The sequence below is a fragment of the Arachis hypogaea genome, chromosome 5 (assembly GCF_003086295.3).
Source record: "Arachis hypogaea cultivar Tifrunner chromosome 5, arahy.Tifrunner.gnm2.J5K5, whole genome shotgun sequence".
Taxonomy (NCBI): Eukaryota; Viridiplantae; Streptophyta; class Magnoliopsida; order Fabales; family Fabaceae; genus Arachis; species Arachis hypogaea.
The window spans coordinates 41456906-41481504 of NC_092040.1; the positions used below are offsets into that span (position 1 = coordinate 41456906).

General features: G+C 30.8%; 3 protein-coding genes across 4 annotated transcripts; 2 read left to right on the forward strand and 1 right to left on the reverse strand.

Annotated features, from left to right (window-relative positions):
• The first annotated feature begins 8768 nt into the window (after positions 1-8768).
• On the forward strand, positions 8769-9945 carry LOC112799680 (probable WRKY transcription factor 29). Its single transcript, XM_025841738.3, has 2 exons — positions 8769-9186; positions 9303-9945. The coding sequence occupies exons 1-2, from the start codon at positions 8861-8863 to the stop codon at positions 9625-9627; spliced, it is 651 nt and encodes a 216-aa protein (XP_025697523.1). The 5' UTR covers positions 8769-8860; the 3' UTR covers positions 9628-9945.
• Positions 9946-9959: 14 nt separating this feature from the next.
• LOC112801448 (endoglucanase) lies at positions 9960-13247 on the reverse strand. The gene is made up of 7 exons (XM_025844169.3): positions 12888-13247; positions 12399-12803; positions 12202-12279; positions 11748-11900; positions 11538-11646; positions 10589-10755; positions 9960-10486 (listed from the first exon to the last, which is right to left on the reverse strand). Exons 1-7 carry the CDS (start codon positions 13140-13142, stop codon positions 10163-10165), a joined length of 1491 nt encoding a protein of 496 aa, XP_025699954.1. The 5' UTR covers positions 13143-13247; the 3' UTR covers positions 9960-10162.
• A 6367-nt stretch (positions 13248-19614) lies between these two features.
• LOC112801449 (protein SGT1 homolog B) lies at positions 19615-23157 on the forward strand. 2 transcript variants are annotated; one of them, XM_025844172.3, is made up of 11 exons: positions 19615-20083; positions 20204-20273; positions 20368-20492; positions 20770-20935; positions 20997-21035; positions 21345-21441; positions 21530-21595; positions 21979-22114; positions 22241-22323; positions 22589-22693; positions 22814-23157. In XM_025844172.3, exons 1-11 carry the CDS (start codon positions 19924-19926, stop codon positions 22919-22921), a joined length of 1155 nt encoding a protein of 384 aa, XP_025699957.1. In that variant the 5' UTR covers positions 19615-19923; the 3' UTR covers positions 22922-23157. The 2 variants fall into 2 exon arrangements, with proteins under 2 accessions (XP_025699957.1, XP_025699959.1); XM_025844174.3 differs by lacking the exon at positions 20997-21035.
• The last annotated feature ends 1442 nt before the right edge of the window (positions 23158-24599 follow it).

A 24599-nucleotide genomic window follows, 5' to 3' on the forward strand; every position in this document is an offset into this window, starting at 1 on the left:
ATTACATAAAATAAAATATAATTCACAAGACATAATATTTGTATGCCATTGTTGCTGAAATAATAAATGAAAATAACATTACTTCTTCAAAATAATATGAGTTTTTTAAACTAAAATATTTATATATTGCATAGAAATAGAGAAAAATTGTAAAAGCCACAAAACGATAAATATCTATTTAAGAAGTCATTGAAAAATAACTAAAGAAGTACATCCACCAAACATAACAAATAAATAGGCAATAACCAAAGTATTAAGTTTTATCTAGATTACTACTATAATCTTTACATCTCATGGTTTGTGTGCAAATTCCAAAACTCATTGGCCGACGCTATAATTTGTAACTTCTTATGGTTGATCCGACTCCGGAGTAAATGCACAGCGGTTATCATGCGAATATCGTGATCCTCAAGCTGCAATTTATTCACTATAAATTAGTACAAAAAAATGGTGAGTAAATATTAGAGAGTTGTTTTATAAATGCGCACCTTATTGTTACCATTTGGTTTAAACTCAAAAGTCATATCCATCCACTTCATCACCCAAGTTGCAGAGTTCGAGCTTGAACTACATTGAGGTATATCTTCTGGACTTGTAATTTTGTAGTCAAGAAATTGTTTATTATACTCTTGAATGCCATCATCTTTGTAAAAGTTCGACTTGATGACTTGCTCCAGTAGGTTTTCCTAATTTTATTTAACTAGTTAGATAATAAAAACAAAATATCAGCAAATAAGCTTAGTAAAATTTTTTCAAATCCTTACTAGTGCCTTGATAACACGTTCATGATGGTGAATTCTGTCATCATTAAAATGGGTGTCCAAGTGATAGATTGTACGATCGCAAACCGAGATTACCATTAGATACCAGTGGTCACCCTCTTGAATAGGAACATATATCTAGACCATAAAATTTGCCCGTGAGTTATGTTTGTTAATGATGAAAAACTACATTCAACCATGAATATTCAAAAAAAATCTTACAAATTTTAAATCAGGAGTAGGTTGCATAAATTTATAAATATAGTGTTCCATCTTCTTCTTTAAATTTATCTTGCTGAAGACATCCACCTAATTCATTAATGCAAACTGTTAGTACACGATAAAGCATGATTCTATATGAGCATTACATTTATAACATATAATCAGTAAAATTATCTTGTTAGGGGTTATATAACATACCACAAATCTCGGTGGAAGTTGCCACGTTGTCTTGAAACTTACGTCAGATTGGTCATCAGTGCATTTCAATGCCGCTAATTCAAGAAGCTGAACCATAATCCAAATATAGTACTCGTTTGTGCGAAAAATCAGATGTTGTTTAATGAATAGATTATTTGTGTACCTTATCAGTAATGGGTCTGTCAGGTATGAAATGTTCAAAGTCTGATCTAGTTGCTCTGATTATATCTGTTATCACAAGTTCTTCCCTATATCAGTTAAAGACCAAAAACACATTAGATTGGTCCTCATTCATCGACAACAAATATAATATCATATTAACTTAAGATGGATCTAGCGAGGCTGAAAATGCATATGCACAGGCCTTTATCTGATCTTCCAAAAGACGCATGGTTGGAGTTGGCATAAATTGACAATGCATTGACTACGAATGTTTGACACAAAAGTATTAGCAATACACAACTATATGGTTAATTAGCAGTACTCACAACAGACTAGATAATTAAAGATTGGTGTCTAAGTGGTAATTATGTCCGTAATGGAAAAGAAATAAACAAGTCTTCTATATCCACTTGTGGATTGGCTCAGTGCATAAGATGCCTTGGATATATTGGATGATTTGGACTCAATCTTTGGCTTTCTAATTTTGCCTGGGGATTGAACGGTAATTTTTTCTGTGTCCCCATAGTGGTCTTACCCTAAGAAAAAAATAGATTCAGTAAATTCTTGTTATCATTTTAAGAATATAATAGTAAAAAATATGAGTTATTGTCCATTAATGCACATGCATTATCTTTGATATGTTTTTCTTTTCTGTTGCGGCTCTTACGGTTGGGGATACTGAGTTGTCTATATTGATCTCAATTTTGAATGCATCATCGTGAATAAAAGACCTATTGTCTAGTTCGATAAGATCATCCTCATCGTCTGATATAGCAGTATGAATATCAATAGCTGAACTCTTAGCCTTCAATCTATTTGAGAATGGACGTGTCTTTTGTACAGAAAGCTTGGTCGGAGTCTTGAAATTATTGTTCAGACTGAGTTGTGAAATCATTATCTTAATACAGCTTACAGATTCAAGGATTTTATCAATCTGTTCGTCCAGAGCCATGTTTACAACTCTCATTGACTGCAAAGATTTTAGGTAAAATAATGTCATATAAATGTAAAAATACAAAAAGAGTGATAAAAAATGTTTATACTATATAGATTGTATGACATAATATAAATTACATTACTGGTTGTCAAATTAAATTACCTCCATGCTACGGAGGACCTCTTCCACTTTACTAGACAATTCTTCACTTTTATTTAGATCCTTGCTTTGAATAACACCATCATTGATAACTAGGTCATCCTGTAAAAAGAAAACATAAAAGATTAAATTACTGATAATACATTCTACTAAAATTTAAAAATTGATTACGTCTTACCTTAGTACTAGGAATTGTAGTTCCAATTTGATCATCAAGATAAACTGTGATAAGATCACAGTCTGTAGCCAGTGACATATTCTGTGTATTACATGCATCGTTGAGGACTAAATCTTCTTTAGGAGGAATATCCATGATTATTATCAACGGAAGAATATTTTATGAGTAGATTTGGTTGAAAGGCAATTACTTAAACTAATTTGTCAATGTATAAAAAATTAGTCGAGTTGAGCAAATGTATATACACTGAAAAAAGATAATCAAATTAATTAATTCTATCTTATTTAAAATTTTTAAATTAAGTGAACAATTTAAAAATTTTTTATGTTATCTTATCTTTTGGTTAAAATCAAATACAAATCAAATTTTGTCTTGATTGTTATTTACAATTTAACAAAGTAAATTATATTAATTCATAATTTTATATCTTATCTATAATTATTTTTAAGTAGCTAAATATTCAGATAATAGTAATACTGATAATATTAGACGAATCACTAATAATTAAATAAAAACACTGCTAAACTGGTTAATACCACTTAATATTTCAAGCAAAGTGAACAGTTTCAGTACTAGTTGATACGCACTAACAAAACAATCGAATGAAACATTAAGTAAGTGTATTTCAATCGATTACAATAACAATACAATCGATTGAATTAGTAATTGAGGATAATTCAATCGATTGCACTAACAACCCAATCGATTGAAACAGTAATTAAGAGTACTTCAATCGATTACAATAACAGTACAATTGATTGAATCATTAATTGAGGATAATTCAATCGATTGCACCAACAAACCAATTAATTGAAACAGAAATTAAGTGTACTTCAATCGATTACAATAACAAAACAATCGATTGAAACAGTAATTAAGTGTGCTTCAATCGATTACACTTAAAAAACAATCGATTGAATTAGCAATTGAATATACATCAATCGATTGCACAACCAAAACAATCGATTGTATCCATACAAACACCTTATTGCAAGCAAATTTCAATCGATTGGTTTTCTAATCAAATTGATTGAATGCATCTCAATTCAAGAACTGAGACATTTGCAGTAACCACTCCACATTAGGAATTGATTCCATTCAATTTCACCATCAAATGAAAAAGAATATCCAGAAGCTCAAAATATAAAAAAATTGGGGCATTAATAAATATAAATAACTAAATTCAATCCAGCAAATCCATCAACGAAAAATAGCTGATAAAATCCAAAAGCTTTTTTTAAAAGATACTACAAAAGAAAGGCAATAACATGAATGCAACATAAGCAATAAATTCCTCAAGGTTTCCTCAAATATCAAACCCAATTCAACAAGTTGCAAAACTTAGCCTTGAATTAACTGATCTATTGCCCAATTTGGAGTGTCAACAAAAAAAATACAGTAAATTTAAATCATTCATTCAATGATTTAAATAAGCCAAATTCATTAAATTTCCAAACATAAGTCTCAAACACAAGCAACCCCAATATCATACACATAATGACACATTCATAACTGATAAAAGAATTTCTTCATTCTTCGACAAAATTTCTTCATGGTCCAGGTCTTGGGATGATGCCCCTTGGGTTTGTGATGCCTAGATTAGTGTATAGAAGATCAATTGCTTCTCCTTGACGATTGATAGCTTCAGTTTGCCTGTCTTGACGTTGTCTCATATCAGCAAATTGCTCCTCCATATATACTCTCATGCTTCACAATTCATCCATCAAATCTCGCATTGATGGCGAAGGAGGGGGTGGTGATGGGGGTTCCTATGATTGTGCTTGCACCTCAGGGTTTTGTGGTTGTCCTTGGATCTGAGGTTCTTGGGCATCCCGATCTCTTCCCATCTGTCTTAGAGTGCTTTCATCAATCTTGGCTACATTACTCAAGGAGACACTTTTCTCTTCACCCAAGTCAATTCCAAGCCAGGTGAAAATCTTAGTCCAATGGCAAGCATATCCTAAACCAACACTTGATTTTCCTTTCTTCATTTCAAGCATATGATGAACCATAAAATAAGGCCAGTTTATCTCCTTTCTAGTCACCATAGCCTAAAGCACTAGAATATCTTCGTTAAAGAAGATTCCATGGTTGTGTTTTCTTGGAATCAACATGTATGAAAACAAATACATCAATATATGCTGCTCATTACTCAACCCACTGCAACTTATATTACCTCTAGCATCCATATGTGGATTCTCATACTGTAGACTCTCCAAACCAACCGATCTATTATATTCACCCCATTCCTCATCTGCCACAATACCTCCAGTAAATGTTGCCCCGTGATAAACTAAATTCTATTGTTCAGCTAATTCTTCCAAAGTAGCTCTATAATGCTCTGACCCTAAATCAAACTCAATCAGCAGTATTACCTCACCTTCTTCATCAGGTTCAGGAACAACATAATTTAAAGTACTATAAATAGCCCTAACCAAGTGCGGGTAATAATCATCCTTAGTTTGTACAAAATCAGTTAAGTGCTGTGTTTGCAAAGCATTCCACACCAAATTATAATGTCTATTATGAATGAACTCGGCTGTTATATATCTGGGAGGAACAATTTTCCTTTACTCGAACTTCTCCACATAGTTGTTCAATGCCCTCGGAGACGGCAGCCACCTTGCCATGTAATGGAATGAAGCAATTAGTCTGGCGGAGGCAGAGCTTTCTCCCTCAACCCTAGCTCTTTTGGTGTTCTTAGTTCTGGCTATTATGGGAATATTGGCTTGGTGGGTTTGGTAAGGATTTGGATGAGGATTTATATTATGTATGTAGTTTGGAGTAGATGCTGGTGAGATTAGAGAAGAAGAAGTGAGAAGCTTTCTGGATTTTAGAGAGAGGAGAGAGGAACCGAACTGGTGTTCTTACGTTTCAAAACGGGGAGAGAAAGAAGTGAGAAGCTTTCTGGATTTTAGAGAGAGGAGAGAGGAACCGAACTGGTGTTCTTACGTTTCAAAACGGGGGGAGACTGGGTGTGAATACGCATGGTTTTCTTGTTTAATAGATAGGCATTTCAAATTCCAATTTATTGGAATATATTAACAATCGATTGAATTCAGAAAAAAAATCATTTACAACGCTTTCCAATCGATTGAATTGGAATTCACATACACAACCAATTGATTGAATTTGGCAAATCCATATTGTTTTGGTGAATTCAATCGATTGAGTAACAAAACCAATCGATTGTTTTGGTGAGACCTTAGGTTGTTTTCAAGCATTCAATCGATTGGAGAGTATAAACAATCGATTGAATTACAAAAATCTACTTTTTATTTATCGTTCAATCGATTGGGTCATATAACCAATCGATTGATTTATGCGAAAACCATGCTGCCTTGCAATTTTCAATCGATTGTTTTGTGATAAACTGTAATCCAATCGATTGGTTTTCAAGGAAACACTGGATTACATTACCAATGATTGAATTTGGCTAAAACTTCAATGTCATCACTTTTCAATCGATTGTATTTAACAAATCCATGTTGTTTTCGTGAATTCAATCGATTGAGTAACAAAAACAATCGATTGTTTTTGCGCATTCATTCGATTGAAAAGTATAAACAATCAATTGGTTTAGGTGAAAACCATTATACCTTACCACTTTCAATCGATTGTTTTGTGATACACTGTAATTCAATCGATTGAGTTACAATTCAATCGATTGTTTTGATAAATCAATCGATTGAATTTCAAGGAAACACAATTTGGAAGCCATGGACGAACGTCACGAGATCAAATTTAATATTTTAATCGATTGGAATGGCCAAAAACTTTATTAGGATTAATGGAGGATATAATTGGTTGTTGTTTTTGTATTTGATTGTTAATAAATATAATAGATAATTGATAAAATAATAATTTATAAAATAAAAAATACTTTTTATAATTAAATAAAATATATGAGGTTAATTTGTAATTAAAATTAGTTTAAGGATTATGTAGCAATTGTTAAAAAAATTCTAAAAACATGTTTTCTAATGGGACCATTAAGTCGTCCAAAGGTTCTGAGACCACCGAATCCTGAGCCTACTCACCATGATCTATACCCTCACATGCTCACATTAATAATTTTCATCCAAATCTAAACAATCGTTATTTTTAAATTAATATATCCACGATTCATATTCATTGTATACCAGTGTACTAGGTGTACATGAAAATCTTCCAATATTATGGCCTATATCCTATGGATATAATTTTAATGCTTAATTATTCTATTAGTTCTTATAATTTCACTGAATTTTTAATTAGGTCTCTACATTTTTCTCTTTTTCGATTGAGTCCTATACCGTATAAAATTTTGTAATTAAGTCACTGCCGTGACAAAAATACTAGAATTATACAAAATAAATATGCCTAACACTTGAGTGGATATTTAGTATAGTTTAACAGAATATTTCGTTAATTTCAATATTTTTTGTCAGACGATAAGAACGTAGTTATAAAATCTGATATGATATAGAGATCTAATTAAAAAGAAAAAAATATAAGAACCTAATTAAAAATTCGATGAAACTATATAGACCAACAAATTAATTAAACAAATTTTAAAAGATAATTAAATTCCAATTTATCAAAGTCAAATGGTCATTAAATTACTTAATTCCTTTTTCCTAAAACAAAAATGATATTCATACACTAAAACCAGTTACTAATGTATTTATATATAAATACAAGTGTGATTTAATTTATTTTTAATGTGTATTTATATTCCAATATATATTTTACACTAATAACTTACTTTAGTAGCTAATTTTAGTATACACATAATATAATCGTTCTTAAAATTGTATAAAATTCAAATTAACGAAAAACAAAAATTGATAAATGGAAGAAATATTTAAATGACTAATACACAATTTAATGTTTTTTTGTGGGTGTGAATTTCCAGTATTTCCAAATGAACAAAAAAACTATTTTACCAAAAAACTAATAAAATCAAAAATATTATTTATACACTAAAATTAACTACAGATAAATTTGTGTACAAATACACCCGAGCAATCGGTAGGCAGTAGCTAACAGATTCCCCAGCTTCGCCCACGATACCCCTTCTTTTTCTTTGTTTTGGACTTGACGATACTCCTTCGTTGCCAACGGAAAAAGTACATTGGGCTTAGTCCTGGGCCTACTTTTTTGTTCTTTATTTCTGTCTTCTCTTTTGGGCTCTTTAACCCATAAGCTTTAACAAAAAAAAAGGGTTACACTCCAGAGAATTAAGAGCGAAAGCTGAACCCCTTTTACACCAAAAAAACAAAAAGTTGAATCCCCTTTCATCAGCTGAAAAAAATAAGGAAAAGATGAGTGGTGAGGAAGATCCTCTGGGGCATGGCATGAATATGACGGCGACAAACAAAGACTTTTTTATCGGTGAGGGACTGAGGGAAAACGGCCTACACAACACAAGCGAGAGCTAGTAAAGTTTAAAATGATAATAATTTTAGAGCAATGCTAGGGGCCAGCAATTTTTGTGATTGTTAGCCATCAACTAGCCATCAATGATGATTTGATGGTGTGAGATTGGTGTAAGATTTCATCCAATGGTTCACCTTCCTCTGCTGGTTACATGCTGGCCAAAATCCAACAAAACTGCTGGTCCCCTAGACTTTTCCATAATTTTATTGCATACTTAATTACTTATTTAATAATATTTAAATATCTACTTTATAATCATTTGATTAAATTATAATTTTTATTTAGTTTACTTATGTCATTTTTGAATTTAATAAATTGTCTCAAAATAGATACCTACTTATATAAATGCACGAATAACATTATTGTCTCGTATCAGATTCTACATCCAAGTGTATTATTATAGTATTGAGTTAAATGTTAGGTATAGCATAGGATATGAAGGCTGGCCGAATGGCCGAAAAAAGGGGCTTCAGGATTAGACTTTCACCCTTCTGACTTAACAGTAAGTCAACTCAATTATTCTATAGGGTACTGTATGTATGCATGTATTACTCCTAGTTTGTATTTGTATTTCACTTGTTCAAAGGGCCAACAGTTCACCAAAACGGAAAAAACAGAAAAGCTCAAAGCACGAGGTACGCTAACGTACAGGTTACAATTTTTGACAAATCTTATTATCTTAGTCCTTTTAATAATATAATATGTTATGGCCGAAAACGTTGTTTGTCATCTTGCACAAAACTTCTGGCTTGTGAACTGTGAGTTTCATTCATGCTCCCTTGTATTAATATATTGTATTTGTAGCTTCTTCTTCTTCGATGAATGAGCTTCATGGACTGGGATTTGCACGCTATAGTGAGAGGATGCACCAATACTCATCAACCCGACAACATCCTAGGTGATCTTAACTATTTCCAGTTAAGTCCTCAACAAGAAATAGATGAACGTTTCTTCAAGTCTCACCAATTCTCAGAAACAGAAACCATCACTACTGCCATCGTTGATGATGAATTGGAAGAGCTTTACAAACCTTTCTATCCTTCTACTACTGTTGATACTACAACTAGTTCCCACCCTACCTCCGCTGAAGTCAACAAAGTACTCCATCTCAAACCTTCAGATCCAACACCATCTAAATGTAAAAGAAGGTACGACATACATATATATAGTACAAAAGATTGATTTGTTTTATTTGCATCAAGCAAAATACAGGGTTGATGGTAATTAATTATTGTGTGAGTAATAATTACAATTATAAATGAAGGAAGAAGAATGAAGAGAAGAATAAGCGGGTAGTGAAGCGGATGAGAGAAGAAGAAGGGTACAGTGATGGATGGGCATGGCGTAAATACGGGCAGAAACCAATAAAAGGATCAGAGTATCCGCGGAGCTATTACAGGTGTAGCAGCTGCAAAGGATGCTTGGCTAGGAAACAAGTTGAACGGAGCCATTCCGATCCACAAGTTTTCATAGTTACCTACACAGCTGAACACACCCATCCTCCTCACCCCATCACTACTATTCCAACAAACTCACAAGCACAAGGAACAGTAGTAGGAAGAGGCTGGAAGAGGAGAACCAATCTATAGATGAGGCGCCAATTGTGCTTTCAATCAACTACTTGCTTTAGATGGGTGCGCCTTCATCAATATATAATTTTGCTTTTCATACAACAAGTCAAGAGAACTTATTATATATTGTTTTATTAATATTATATATAGTTTGTACGCTGTTCGTCAAATACTAAATATCTATCCTTGGTTCAAATTTCGGTCCAATTAAAGTAGTATGATTTAATTTTCTGAATTATATCTTTCACAATGTTAACTATATATATTATGCATTTGAAATGAGGGCTTGAAAACAACGTAGACAAGCTCATGATATAGTTGATAAAAATAAAGAAACTAAGATCATAACATCTTGATTTCAAATTTTTATTGTATATAACTTATTAAAACAATAACGTACAATACTAGTTTATTTGAAACTTAAATTTCAAATGACATATATGTATACATGTGGCTGGGGTACCTAGGTAGTATCACTCAGCTTATATAATGAATTATTAGTTGATGACACATGCAATGATGATATTAAGTAGCGTTGCTGTGGTGTGTGGGTTCATTCAGCAAGCAAAGCAGCGACGGAACCGACGAAAGCAGCATTAATATAGGTTGTAGGTTCGCTGTGAGAATAGTCAGATCTTTCATCACCGAAGTGGTCATTGGAATCAGGGCCTCCAACAATGGCACCAACGTGAGTATTGGGATTTGGATTTGGTGAATTGTAATAGTTTGACATACCATCGCTGCACCCCACTTTTCCCTGCTGATCTTTGATTGAAGGGATTGATGAGCCTCTGTGGTGTAATTTCTTTGGGTAGTTACTGCCAAATCCAACCATGTACGACATACTCATTGGATTCTTTCCCAGTATGTAGTCCACCTGAATTAATAATACATGCAGTGCATATACATAACATCATCAATATATTCAGATATTATATATTCAGATCAGATTAATTAGTATATTATATATTAGATGGACCTGTGTTTTTGCAAAGTCTCTAATTTGGGGGGCAGTGAAATGTGAAAAGCCACACTGGATTCCACTGACGTTGTTCCTGCTTAGGATTTTGGAGAAAATGAATAGCACCATGGTTGAGCTTGTTGTATATTGCAAGTTGCTACTGTCTCTAGTATACAATAGACCGCCTGATCAGTAGGCACAATAGTTTGTTATTAACTTTATTCCTTCATCCAGAACAGTGATTAATATGTATGAATAAATCATTAGTTAATAATTTGATGGATAATTTTCCACGTACAAACGTTTTTTTATATAAGTTTTTACAAGTCTTTTGTATTAACGCGCTTCGAATTGTTACTGTACGTTTTTACTGTACTTTCTTCTTCTCTTGCTGCACATTTTTTTCTTCTTCTTCTTCTTCTTTTCTTTCGTTTCTTGCCTTCTCTTTCTTCTTCTTCATTTACGTGTTTTTCTCTCTGTTTTCTTTCTTCGTTATTCGCGATTTCCATTGTTTTTTGACATCAAGCTGTGAAATCGTTTTTGAAGAAGAAGAAGTAACAGAAGATGAGGAGGGAAAAGAGAAAGAGTTCTAAATTATGCATAAAGTATAGTTCAACGAATTTTGGGTGTATTTCTTAAATCTTTTGGTTGTAGTTTTGTAATCCTTTGTGTATATTTCTGTAATTCTTTGGGTGTATTTCTGAAGTTCCGTTATCTTCAAATTTGGCAAAAAACTCGTTTTCATTGAGTAAGAAGAAGAGTCGTTCATAATGCATGGTGAGTAGCGCGCTTTGGAAACAGGAAGTGGTTGAAGAACGTGCATTTATTTACTCTTAAATGTGGGAGTGTAATGCGTGTATTTTGTTGGACTTGTGCCAACGTGTAAAACTTGTAAACCAAAAAGACTTGAATGTGTAGCGGGCCTCTAATTTGATAACTAGTAGAATTAAACAAGAATACTGTGTACCGGGAGTCGTCTTAATCTGTTGAGAGCTACTTCCTGGCATCACTGCGCATACAAATGATTCAGCGTCACTCTTAAACTTGCCCAGTTCATTCTTCCCCTCATAAAATTCCTGGAGAAATTTTGATCAAGGTAAAAAGGATGATTATTATATATAATTAGTTTCTTTATTTTAATTATTTGAGTTACTATGTAATGTAATAATATATAAACCTGGGTGAGTATTGTTTGAGCTCCAATAAATTTGTTATCCCAGCTGAACTCATTTACGGCATGACTCCATCCTTGGTTAGAAGTAATATAGTTCAAATACTGGCTTTCTCCGGTGGCCTTGTATAGCCAAGACGCCGCCCATAACAGTTCATCCTAATTTTCTCACACAATCATTATTCAACATGAAATAATTAAGCGAATATATATATTCGCAAGCAATGATACATCATCAATAAATGTTATATTTTTTATTAGTAACACTTTATATTAATATTTATAAAAATTTTATATTTAAAACATATATAGTTTGCAGTTATATCTTTTAAAATTTATATACATAAATTTATATTATTTATTAAAAATAATTTAATATTTATATTAATTAAATAATAATAAAAAATTACTAACTCCAAGAGATTCTCTATGTTCATATCGCACTGAAGGTAGATTATACCTGGTAACCTGAGTAGGAGCAGTAGAATGGGCAAGAAAGCGAGTACGATCCTCTATACTTGTCAGCAAAATCTAACAGCTACAATGAACATGCATGGACAAATTAAAGAACGTAGTGTGTTATATATATAGAGGTAGCAAATTCTTCAAGACGAAAGATTCATATATAATAAGACATAATGAATTGTTGGTCATTACTGATTTAGAGTGGGTTAATAGGGTTGATGAATAAGCGGGATCTGTTTTCTTGAAGGCAATGGAGGCAGCAGCAAGAGCAGCAGCAGATTCAGCAGCAGCCTCGGTTCCAGGGGAAGAAGAATCAATCTTGTAGAGTGTTCTTGGAGTATCCATGTCCTCTGGGCGCTCCCAACATTGGTGATCGGCGTTCCCATCTCCGATCTGTGTGAAGAGCGTAGTCGGCGAAGTGTGGGCTTTGAGTATGAAATCAGTGCCCCAGCGGATTGCACTTTGGAGGTTTTGATCAGTCTGTTTCTGAGTCTGATACTCAATATTTGCCCAACTCAATAACGTCACTGTAAATGACATTGGCCATCCAAACTTCACATTATCACCAGCGTCATAATATCCTCCGGTCAAATCCAACTGTGGAATATAAAATACATGTTAAAATATAAAATATAAAAAAATATATGGTGACCAAATATGTAAGCAATCAAGCATGCATACATTTTGAAGTTTGCCGTCAGAGAGAGCTGAGTCTGCTCTCCAGGTGACTCTTTGATTGGACGGCAACTGTCCTGAACGTTGTCCTTCAAGGAATAAGATAGCCTTTTCCAGAGCATCTGCGTAGTCATAACTACTACTATTAGCTGCTGATGATGACGACCTTAGCGGCGTCTGATCCTCCATCACCCCGGGCCTCATGGCAAGCCCAACTATTGCACACCACAACATTAATACGCCATACACCACCATTGTCATCACGAGATCTATCTCTTAAGCTTAATTTCTGTATGCCAATAGTATTATACAGGACCGAATGAATGGCCGTTACTTGTATATAAGTTATAACTCAATGCACTACTACTTAAACCAACGTCCATATATATATATATATTAAGGGATGGAGTGGGTGCTAGTGTCACGTGTACTATAGTTTGCAGTATAACTTCTTCCAATTGATAATCTCGAATTTTTGTACATAACGAAGAATGTTACTAGCCGAGTAGCCGGTTTTGGTATTTGTGAATATGAGATGGAATGGGACTAAATTGTTCCGTGACTTATACTCTTACCTTGATCGACCCTATTACTCTATTCCTAATTTCCTATTGTATTCGGTGATTACTATTCCTATAATCAACATTCAACAAGTCATGGCTCTAATCTTGCTAAACATATCAATGCCCATCACATCACATCATCACATGGATCTCTTACCTTCCTTTTTCTCAGCAAAATTCTGGTGCAGTACGTTGTTCTGCTTGCAAAATCATCGTCATATCCCCATTTGACCATACTCTCATATACTTATATAGTAATTAATTCCCGTAATTTTCGCGATTCATTTGGATGATTTCCTCATATTTTCTTTCTTGTTCAGGTAAAAAACCAAAATCACTAGCATATGTGATCTAAGCATTCCCCAAAAAACTGGCATACATCCAAAAGAGGAAGTAGAGATACTAGTAATCTATTCCATTATATATTATTAAAATCGAATTTCTTAGTTATGAATATCATAATTCTCATAATTGTATAAGAGATGGATTTTTAATAATTATTTAATGACGTATATAAAAAGAAAAATATTTAATTATATTAATTATGAAAAGAAAATATAAAACTTAAAGAAATTAATTTTAAATTATATGTTATTATTTAAATTATTATTTTAATATTTTAATTTATTATTTTAATTATTTAAAAATTAATTATATTTTTATAATAATAAAATATAATTTATAAGAGTTATTGTCATGTTATGTTATGTATATTTTGCCTTCACTAATAAAATTTTTTGAATCTATCACTATTTTTGTTTTTTTTTTTTCTTATCTCTACCATCAATTATACCTGCGACCTACCTATTTTGGCATAAAGTGAAGGGTGAAGTTTTTGTAAATAGTGAATATTTTTTTATAATAAAAAAAATTACCAATAAAAATTTATTACGTACAATGCACATATTTATTCCAAATTTAATAAAAATATTCACTTTTAATCTGACTCTACTTTTTTACTAAAAAAATTATTTATTTGACTCTAACCTTACAATACGAAAGATTAAAGTCACGATAAAAAAAAAGAACATAAGCTCCACTTTTATATCATTTTGCTTTTATATTCACTTATGATATCTTATATTCATTATTTATTTTTTTTTATTTCAAGTATGTGTTTATATTACATTTTTTTTTTACCAAAGATAGAGAAATTCGAATCCGTGAGTATAAAACAGAAATAAGTTATAATTCAAATGACATAGTCTTCCTATACTCACTTAAGAGATCGCAGGTTCGAGTCTCTATATCTTTGGTTAAAAAAAAAGTATGTGTTTATATTATTATTATTATTATTATTATTATTATTATTATTATTATTATTATTATTATTATTATTATTATTATTATTATTATTATTATTATTATTATTATTATTTTTAAACTGAACCAATCTTAATATTATTGGTGTATAATTAATAGCTATCATTTCTATTATTTGTACAATTTTTTTATATAACTTTTTTACTTTTCAATCACTAATAATCACATTTGTTTATAGGCAAATTTTTTCTTTTGTTTTTCTTTTTTATTTTGATTAGAGTAAATTGTATGTATAATTTATACTTTTATTTGTGCATTTATTTAGGCATAAATGCAAGAGACTAGATATAAAGAACTATTTGGGTTAATAAAATTGTGAGATATAACTATTTTTGTAATTTAGAGTGTAAAATGATGATTGTATTTCTAGTTATATTTTTATAATTAACTTATTAGTGAAGCATCTATTGATCAAGTATATATTCATTCTACAAGAGTTAAGATAAAAGATTGTGCATTTATTTTATTTTTAATAATTTTAGTAGATGTTTAAACTAACAAAAAATATAGTCACAAAAAAAAAACAAAAAATATAACATCGTTTCTATTTTCTAGATATAAATACAGCTATTTTAACTTAAGAATAGACAAAATAATTTAAGAAGTTTCATCAGATAATAATATTAGTCATATTACTTTGATTCAAAAATAAATATGATACTAGAAAATAATTAATTCTAGGTAGGTTTTAGCTTTTAACAAAATTAATTCTCCATAATAGTTTTTTTTTTTTGCGATAATAATAAAAAAGGTAATTCAAAGATAAATTTTAACTCACATTAAATTACACTTGTTCAAATTGATTTTAATATAAGAGTAAGAAGGTTTGAAAATTTTATTGATAAATAATGACAAAATATCTACAAATTCAACCACTAAATTATTTAAAAAATATATTTAAAAAGATAAGATTTTAATATAAATATTTTAATTTAATCACAAATAATATATTATTATTAATTAATTAATATACTTTGTAAATAAATAAAATTATTACTCGTTGATATTTTTATTTTCAATATTAAATATTTAAATTTTAAATTTAATTAACTTTATAAAATCTTTATAACAAAAATATTATTTATGTTTTTATTTAAAAAATAAAAAATATATTTTATATATATATGTATGAGAAAAATTTGAGGATCAATAAAATTTATCATTCTTAACTAACTTAATCATCAGTTCAATTACTTTAATTTAATAATTCAACCATATATTTTTAGTCTAAATTTTTAAATATTATTAACTACCTACTAATCAAAACCAACAAATTCTACCAATTTTTTAATATTTTTTTTATATATTATCTCGTACCGAACATATGTGCAAATACCAGTTATGATTATAAGAAATTGATATTTATGTCCTAATAATACCGTGGACATGCAAGCCATATGCGATTCAGGATTAATGATTACGGACTATAATATATATTAATTATGTTAGGTATATATTAAAATTAATTATTAGTATAAAATATATATTAAAATATAAAATATATATTAAAAATAAATTAAATAATATATGTATTTATACACAAATATATAATAATTAATTTTAGTAACTTATCTTTACGTAAAAATAATATTTTTAACCTCCATATACATTCTTGGCTAGAAACTAGAAAGTCGAAGTAATGACATTGACACATGGAACATACTAGAGTTGTGCATCCTAACGTTTTAGGGGAGTGCTAGGAGAACAATGAAAATTTTGAACAACATGAACAACCACCAATCAAATGAAAATACACTACATCCTAATTTAATGCTACTAATCAAATTTACTCTTTTAACCTTATTAATTCACATTGTTTACACATTGTTCAAAAATCTTGTTTGTTACCTATACTTTTCCTTCGGTAAATTAGCACCAAGAAATCAGGAATTCAGAATCAATTAACGAAAGCTGAAAAATTGGCCTTCCGATTCGTCTACGCATCATTATATCCTATCAGCAAAAATGTTCTGACGATACAATTCTACTGTATGTGAGCCCATAACTGCAAACTAAATACATTCAACTTCAAGTAACTCATCAAATATTCAAATGGAAGCCCACTACGAATACAAGACTATGTAACTTCGATAGATATATATGTAATATAAAAGTCCTTGAAATTTCAAGTGACATTAACATACACATCCATCAGTTACGCACAATACAAACATAAAAAGTAATAAAACCGGAATTTGATCTTAAATCCTTTTTCTTTTATTTTTTATTGTATTCCCCCAATGCGACATGTCAAAGACTAATCTGCAGTAATAATGAGCTTCATTTAAAGGTTTATTACTAGTCAATAGATTATTGTATGCACAAGGTGGGATTCAAATCCCAACACGAGCTATAATCACTAGACCAACCCAATTTAGTCTTAAATCTTTACATACACTTCCAAAAGACTTTTTTATCTGTCGAGTTAACTAACACGTTTACTGAAAATTTATAATTATTTGCGGCTGATTATCTCATTAAACTGAATCTAATTTCGTAAGGTCTTTGTATTTTCTTAATTTTACTTTAAGAGTCACATAGCCTGCTCCAATTTCATGCTTCAGAACAAACTTTGAATGTCTGAAGGCCCAGTTATGTGTCCCAAACCCAAGTTTTTAAATTAGAAACAAAGTCTGACGACTATGCTAAGGAGCAACACACGTAAGAAAGAATCCAAACACATCTTATACACATTATGATACAAAATTCATTGTCAATCATATAACAAATGATTAGAGGAAGGCCTGCATTATAAAACTTACCAGATCAGAGAAATGATACTCCCCCTTCTCACTTGAAATTCTTGTTCTCCGCGCTTCCCTCTTTAATTTCTGTTGTATCGGTCTCTCTCCGTTATGTTTGACTTTGTTGCGCTTGCAGGAGGACTGGAGAAGAGTATTATAGTAAGAAGCAGAAAGAGGAGCATTATTATTATTATACCTTTAAGTTCTGATGCATGATGCATATATAATAGGGTGGCTGCACTACTTGTAGTGAATAATTAACTTCATACGGTGCCTGCCTCTTTTTTTTTGTAATGCGTATCATAATCAAATCTATGTATGGATCACAGTTATCGTATTGAATTTTGCCCAAAGGTGAACGTGATCCTGTTACCTGTACTCCAATCTGTTGGGAGACTCTCTTTAATTGTTTCCGCCTCTATTTTTTTTTTCATTATTTTATTGTTCAGTTATCATCATTTCTACTTTTTCATTATTTTGTTTAGCCTACTCCACATTGAAGCAACATTTTTCACACAAATGTTCAAATATGTCCACTGTTATGTTTACCTTTTATCTACTTATTTGTAGTAAATTTATATAGTGAGACGGTGTTTTCTGAATTTGGTGACATCACACTTGATACATATACCGATATGAGACCACTTTAATAAAGATATTAAAAATATTTTTTTTAAAGAAATTTACATATGTCAAGTTATTATTGGACATTTTTATTAAACCGATTAATAATTTATTTTTTAATAAATCAGCATAAAATTAGTTTATTATAGCAATAATAATAAACTCAATTGTCTGCATTATAATTATTAAACCCAATTTGATCCGATCGAATTATATCATTTAAATCGAATATCTTAAAATTTTTTGATAAAAAGACAAATATATCTCTAATTTTTTGTTTTGTAGATATTTGAATTCTTAAAAATTTAAAAATATAATTAGATTCCTAAAAAAATTAGGTTTATTGTTATTGTTATAAAAAAAATTAGTTTTATTCTAATTTATTAAGAAATTTAAAAATAACCAATTTATTAATACGTCTAATAATAATGCAGTACATAAACGTTTTTACAAAAAGACATTTTACGCGACTTTATGGAAGCATTTCCCGTATTGATATATATGTGTTTAACTCCAATGTTATAATACCATAAACATATAGATATCATGCACAGGCTTTTTTTAGCCAAATTAACTAGGAACATACATATAACAATAAATTGGTGGTATTTGATATTTTAGTTTAATTTGATTCTTCCAACTTGGTTGACCTGATGAGTGATGGACTGATGACCATGTTCAAGGTAACGAGTTGGTCCCGCCCGGACATCTCAATGAATGGTCAGGCCAAATGGGAGGGATGTGATGTTTTAAAAAAGCGGAAGCATAAGGAAGTATAAGGAGTGAATACAATATTTGTATAATGTGTATAATAAAAATTTAAAGATGTTTAATTTTATTATTTCTAGTATTCGGATAGTTATTTTGGATAATATAAGTGTATTGTATTTAAAAAATTAGTAATATTTTATTTGAATGTTTATTTTTTAACTCATATTGGACCAAATAAATAATTTATTATACACATTATACAAATACTCCATTAATTTTCTAACGAAATTCTTTAAAAAAAACTTCAATTTTATCTTATATTTTTAATATATTTGTAAAAGAAAATTTAAAAAAAATCTTATGGTATATAATTATTTACCCTGTATAAAAAATGGGTAATACTAGGAAGACAAAAAAATATTAGCCAGAACTTATTTTATTTAGTATTTATTAATTATTGCAACAATTAATAAATATCAAATAAGATAAGTTACGATAATTTTTGGCTGATTTTCTTTGGTTACAAAATATTTATGATAAAAAATTATGATCACTTAATATAATCTATTAAAAACTTATTGTTTCATCCAATTTAAAATATTTTATCATAATTTTAGAAATATAATTTTCCTCGCTTTCAAACTATCAAAGGTAACAAAAAAGTATTAAATTTTATTTTGATTAGATAAAAAATAAAGATAATTTATTTATTTATATTTATAGAAAAAGGTATATTTTTTATTTAAATAGCATAGTTTCTACGTACTTATTCAAGAGGCGGTGGATTAGAGTGTTTTTATCTTTGGTTATAACCAAAAAAAGGTGTATTTTTGGTAGCGGAACCGTGAACTCCAGACCGGTGAGGGTTAGAGAAGGGAGAGGAGGGTGGAAGCGGGTTGAGTGAGTGAGGAGGCCGAGACTGCAAGACAAGAATAATAATATTTAATAATAAATAAATAAATCACAAGAATAAGAGCGAAGAGAAGCCTCTAGAAACCAGAAAGACACAAACGGGCGAGATTCAAGTCTCAAGTCTCTCGCCTCAAGTGTCTAGTTTACTAGTTTGCAGTCTCAAGAATGGCGAAGGAACTTGAGAACAAAGCCAAAGAGGCATTCTTGGATGACGATTTTGCCCTCGCCGCCGATTGCTACTCAGAAGCCATCAACTTGGATCCCAGCAACCCTCTTCTTTATGCCGACAGAGCCCAAGCCCATATCAAGCTCCAAAACTTCACAGGTCTCTCTCTCTCTCTCTCTCTCTCTCTCTCTCTCTCTTCCTCTCTCTTCCTCTACGAATTCCTGTTTTGTGTTTACGGTTTACCCTACTAACTAACAATCATGGCGTTTCAACGAACAGAAGCCGTTTCTGATGCGAACAAAGCCATTCAATTGAGTCCTTCGCTGGCTAAGGCCTACCTTCGTAAGGGGTACGCCGTCCTCTTCTTCCCAAACCCTTTATTTATTTTTCTTTCCAATCATTCGAACATCAAATTGGTTGCTAATTTTCAACGATTGATGCAGAACTGCGTGCATTAAGCTGGAAGAGTATCAAACTGCAAAGGTAGCACTCCAAACCGGTGCCTCTTTTGCTCCCGACGATTCCAGATTCACCAAGCTCATTCAAGATTGTGATCGCTACATTGCAGGTTACCTACCTCTTTTGCAACGCATTGATATCTGCTTTTACCGATATTTGCTTTTTGCTTCTTTCTTACTTTGCTGTTTGTTGTTCATTGTTTGGATTTGCCATGTTATTGTAGCTCCCTATTTGCCCTTACTGGTCTGCAACCACAGTTTCTGTTGCTTGTGATTTCTTGTTCGTTTCTTGTTTGCAAATCATTTGTAGTAGCATTTGTGGTTGTCTTCTTTCTGTATTTTAGCTTGATATTTATACGATTTGTGCGGCCTCTCTTTCTCTGGCAGAAGAATCGAATGATCTTGCTAGCACCTTATTGCCCCGCGTCCCCACAACTCCTGCCGGTAATGGTTCGCATTCGACTGATAGAAGTATAGATTCTACTAAAGAAGCTGAAAGAGACAGTTCGGTACCCCAAATCAATGAAGTTGCAACAACCAGGCCAAAATTCAGGTTCTAACTGCTTTTTTTCTTTTGCCAATTATGTTATCTCGTAATTTGTTACATTTTGTAGGGAAAAAGTGACTGCAACTTTTGATCTGCTATTAATTCTGTGAGTTGACTTGTTTTTGTCATCTCATTTTATCTTGCTTCTCATTTAATTTTACCCCTGGACTCCCTGAGATGGATGATTAAGGGACTGAGAAAATTCAATATGATAATGGATGATCTTATAGTCACAATATCACGAGTTTTTTGGGTATTTATTGCACCCTGTCACAATGTGAAAATTTTCATATTTAGTTTGTGCTGGTTTAGTTATGTCTATCCTTCCTGAGGTATATCTAGGTAGACTCGTTGCCATGCATGTTGGTATTGCTGCCTCAAGTATTTGGTAACCTTTTGATTGATGGTTGAACAGACATGAATACTACCAGAGGCCAGAAGAAGTGGTTGTGACGATATTTGCTAAAGGCATACCAGCAGACGACGTAATTGTTGACTTTGGTGAACAGATTGTATGTTCATGAAGAATTCCTTCTTTCCCTTTCATTGTTGCTTGTTTGATTAATTTATGCACTAACTTGATATAGTTTAACATTGCAGATGAGTGTTACTATTGCTGTTCCCGGACAAGAACCCTATCGTTATCAACAACGATTGTTCGGAAAGGTAACTTACTGTTAGCTGGAATTTACTTCACTGTGCTTGGAAATGTATTCATGTTCTTAATTATCACATTAAAATACACACAATTTTCCAGCAATACTGTAACAAGAAGATCCTATTTTATTTACCTTGTGGTTGTATACTTGTATGCTTGCTTGATTAATTATCATGTAGTCACTGGATATGTTGTGTAGGAACCAAGGGAATGTATACCCCCATCCTCTCAATTTTTTTGGGGGGTTCTTGATTTGAAATACTGAAATGTGTTTACTTATTTCATTCATAATTTATTACTTTGAGCTCTGACAGATAACAATCTCAGAATCATTTCATGATCTTTGTGTAATTTAGTCCTTTTTTTTTATATATATATATGAACAAAACAGATAGTACCCGATAAGTGCAGAGTCCTGGTGTTGTCAACTAAAGTTGAAATCCGCCTTGCAAAAGCTGAAGCTCTTAATTGGACATCTCTGGAATATAGCAAGCATGTGCTTCCTCAGAAAATAAATGCGATGACAAGTAAGCCAAACTAATTAATGTAGTTTATACTTGTGTGACATTCATATTATTGTTCTTATGAGATGAGCTTTTTAAATGCTTTGACTTTCCTGGTGGTGACCTGACTTCCAATGTGTATTTCTGCAGATCAACCTGAAAGGCCAACATACCCATCATCAAAGCCAAGGACAAAAGATTGGGATAAGTTGGAAGCTCTGATGAAAAAAGAGGTTTCCCAGCTATAGATGTTTTGGAATAATCTTTCTCAAATAATCTATATCCATCTTCTTTGATAAACTCTTAATGTTTATCCTCTGGTTTCAAGTTTTACAATATCACCATCATGTTATGCAAGCTCTGTTTCTGTGCATCCTATTAAACATTGATATTTGGATATTTAAAAAACAGAATGGAGAAGATTCAGTACATCATAGATGTCTATTTGATGTGACATATCACTCAAATTAATTATTGACAATAATGGTTATCTTTCAGGAGAAAGAAGAGAAGCTAGACGGTGATGCTGCTTTGAACAAATTGTTCCGAGATATTTACCAAAATGCAGATGAGGACATGAGAAGAGCTATGAGCAAGTCATTTGTGAGAATCCATTCTATGCTAACTTCACAATTAATCAGCATTATTTTTATCAATTGTGCTTAATTTCTTTGTTTCAAACACATTGATCCCTGTCCTCATTGGACAATGTTATTTTTGCAGTTGGAGTCAAATGGAACAGTGCTGTCAACTGACTGGAAAGAAGTAGGATCAAAGAAGGTGGAGAGCAGTCCCCCTGAAGGCCTGGAGTTGAAGAAATGGGAATATTGATTTGCTAAGATAATTCCAAAAAATGAATAGGAATTGTGTGATCCTTTTTGTTATTTTGATACTTGCTGTTTGTCTGTGTTATATTACATTGCCTGGTAAATGACCGAACTTGTATTTGTTGATAAAGTTAAGTAATTGTGAAGTTATTGCTATTCGCTAATGGCAGTGATTTATTGTTGCTAAATGTAGACGAGTAAATTTAGTATCATAATTGAGAAAAGTTTAAGGCTTGTCAATTTTAATTTATATTTGGCTAGCGTTCTTAGGCGTGGTTGTAAAGCTTTTACTTTGCCAAAGTAGTTTATGACAGTCTTTTAAAAGTTATGTCATTTGTTTTTTGTAAAATCACTTAAAAATAGCTTTTAATAAGTACAAGCATTACAATTGTATTTGGTAAAATAGTTTTTAAAAATTAAAAAAAATTATAATAAACATATTTATAACAAAGAATAATTTTTTTTTTAATTTTAGAGACTAATAATTTAAATATTTATTTGATTTATTCTCTATATGGATATAAATAGAGTTATTATTAGTCAATAATAAAATTTATATGTAATTCAATGTTAGTACTGATATTTTTATTATCCATCTATATATATTGATTCACTCTTACAAATCACAGAAAATGGGACACATATCTTAAGTTAAATTATATATCTATATGAGAAAAACAAACATTTACTAAAAAATACAAAAACAACTAACAAAAAATAATATAAATAGATAGAAGTTCATACCTAATACGTGCTAGAGATGTATTTGGATTGAAATTGTGAAGACATGGTTGAAAAATAAAAAAATATGAAGATTGTGTTAGAATTTGTGAAGGTTAGGTTGAGAAATTAGAAATATGAGTATTTCAATGGTAATATAATGGCAGAAAATATGTGTAGAAAAATAAATAAAATCTGGTGTTAATAATTAATAATGATAATTTTAAATATATATTATATTAGATTTTTTTTATTTTGATAAGTACAAGCCAATTTTAAAAAGCTCTCTCTTAGGTATTTTTAAAAGTATTCATAACTTTTAAAAATTATAAATACAAACACTTAAATTTTTTAATTTACCAAATATAAAATGAGATATTTATGCTTTTAAAAAACATATCTCTTCAAAAAATTTTACCAAATTCAGTCTTACTTCTTAGTCAGCCTGTCATTATTTTTGGTATAGTAGGTAAATACTATAGGAAAATTATCCCGTGTTCTATGTACGAAAATGAGATACTTTGATGTTCCATTGTACAATCAGTTTGTCTAGAGTTGTTTTGTCATGTAGTAAAGTATAATTGACGATATTATCCCAATATTAAGAAGGAATTTGTCCTAAATGACCCGCTGAAAAAGATGTATGCTAATTGCTAGCTGTTGACTTAAAAAAGGTGAAAAAATTTTCTTGACTAATTATTTGACCTCAAATAATAATTAGTCTAACAATTAAGTATTTTTTTTAAATATTCTTTTATATATTTTGTTTTGGGTTGTCAATACTCTTTTATATTTAAAGATATTTAATTATATTACCAATTAAATTTAATTTTTATTTAAAAATATTAAAATATCACAGAATTTATTTTAACAAATTAAATAATTTTTTATTATTAATTTTAGAAAGATTAAAATATCCTTTAAATAATAATTTTTAAATTACTAAAATATCTTTGTCGGAT

Coding starts and splice junctions, on each gene's coding strand:
- LOC112799680 (XM_025841738.3), top strand. CDS start 8,861: ATGAGCTTCATGGACTGGGATTTGCACGCTATAGTGAGAGGATGCACC. Junction 9,187..9,302: donor CCATCTAAATGTAAAAGAAG/GTACGACATACA, acceptor TTATAAATGAAG/GAAGAAGAATGAAGAGAAGA.
- LOC112801448 (XM_025844169.3), bottom strand. CDS start 13,142: ATGACAATGGTGGTGTATGGCGTATTAATGTTGTGGTGTGCAATAGTT. Junction 12,280..12,398: donor TATTAACCCACTCTAAATCA/GTAATGACCAAC, acceptor TGTTCATTGTAG/CTGTTAGATTTTGCTGACAA. Junction 11,901..12,201: donor GCTCCTACTCAGGTTACCAG/GTATAATCTACC, acceptor TGAGAAAATTAG/GATGAACTGTTATGGGCGGC.
- LOC112801449 (XM_025844172.3), top strand. CDS start 19,924: ATGGCGAAGGAACTTGAGAACAAAGCCAAAGAGGCATTCTTGGATGAC. Junction 21,442..21,529: donor TTGACTTTGGTGAACAGATT/GTATGTTCATGA, acceptor TTAACATTGCAG/ATGAGTGTTACTATTGCTGT. Junction 21,596..21,978: donor AACAACGATTGTTCGGAAAG/GTAACTTACTGT, acceptor TGAACAAAACAG/ATAGTACCCGATAAGTGCAG.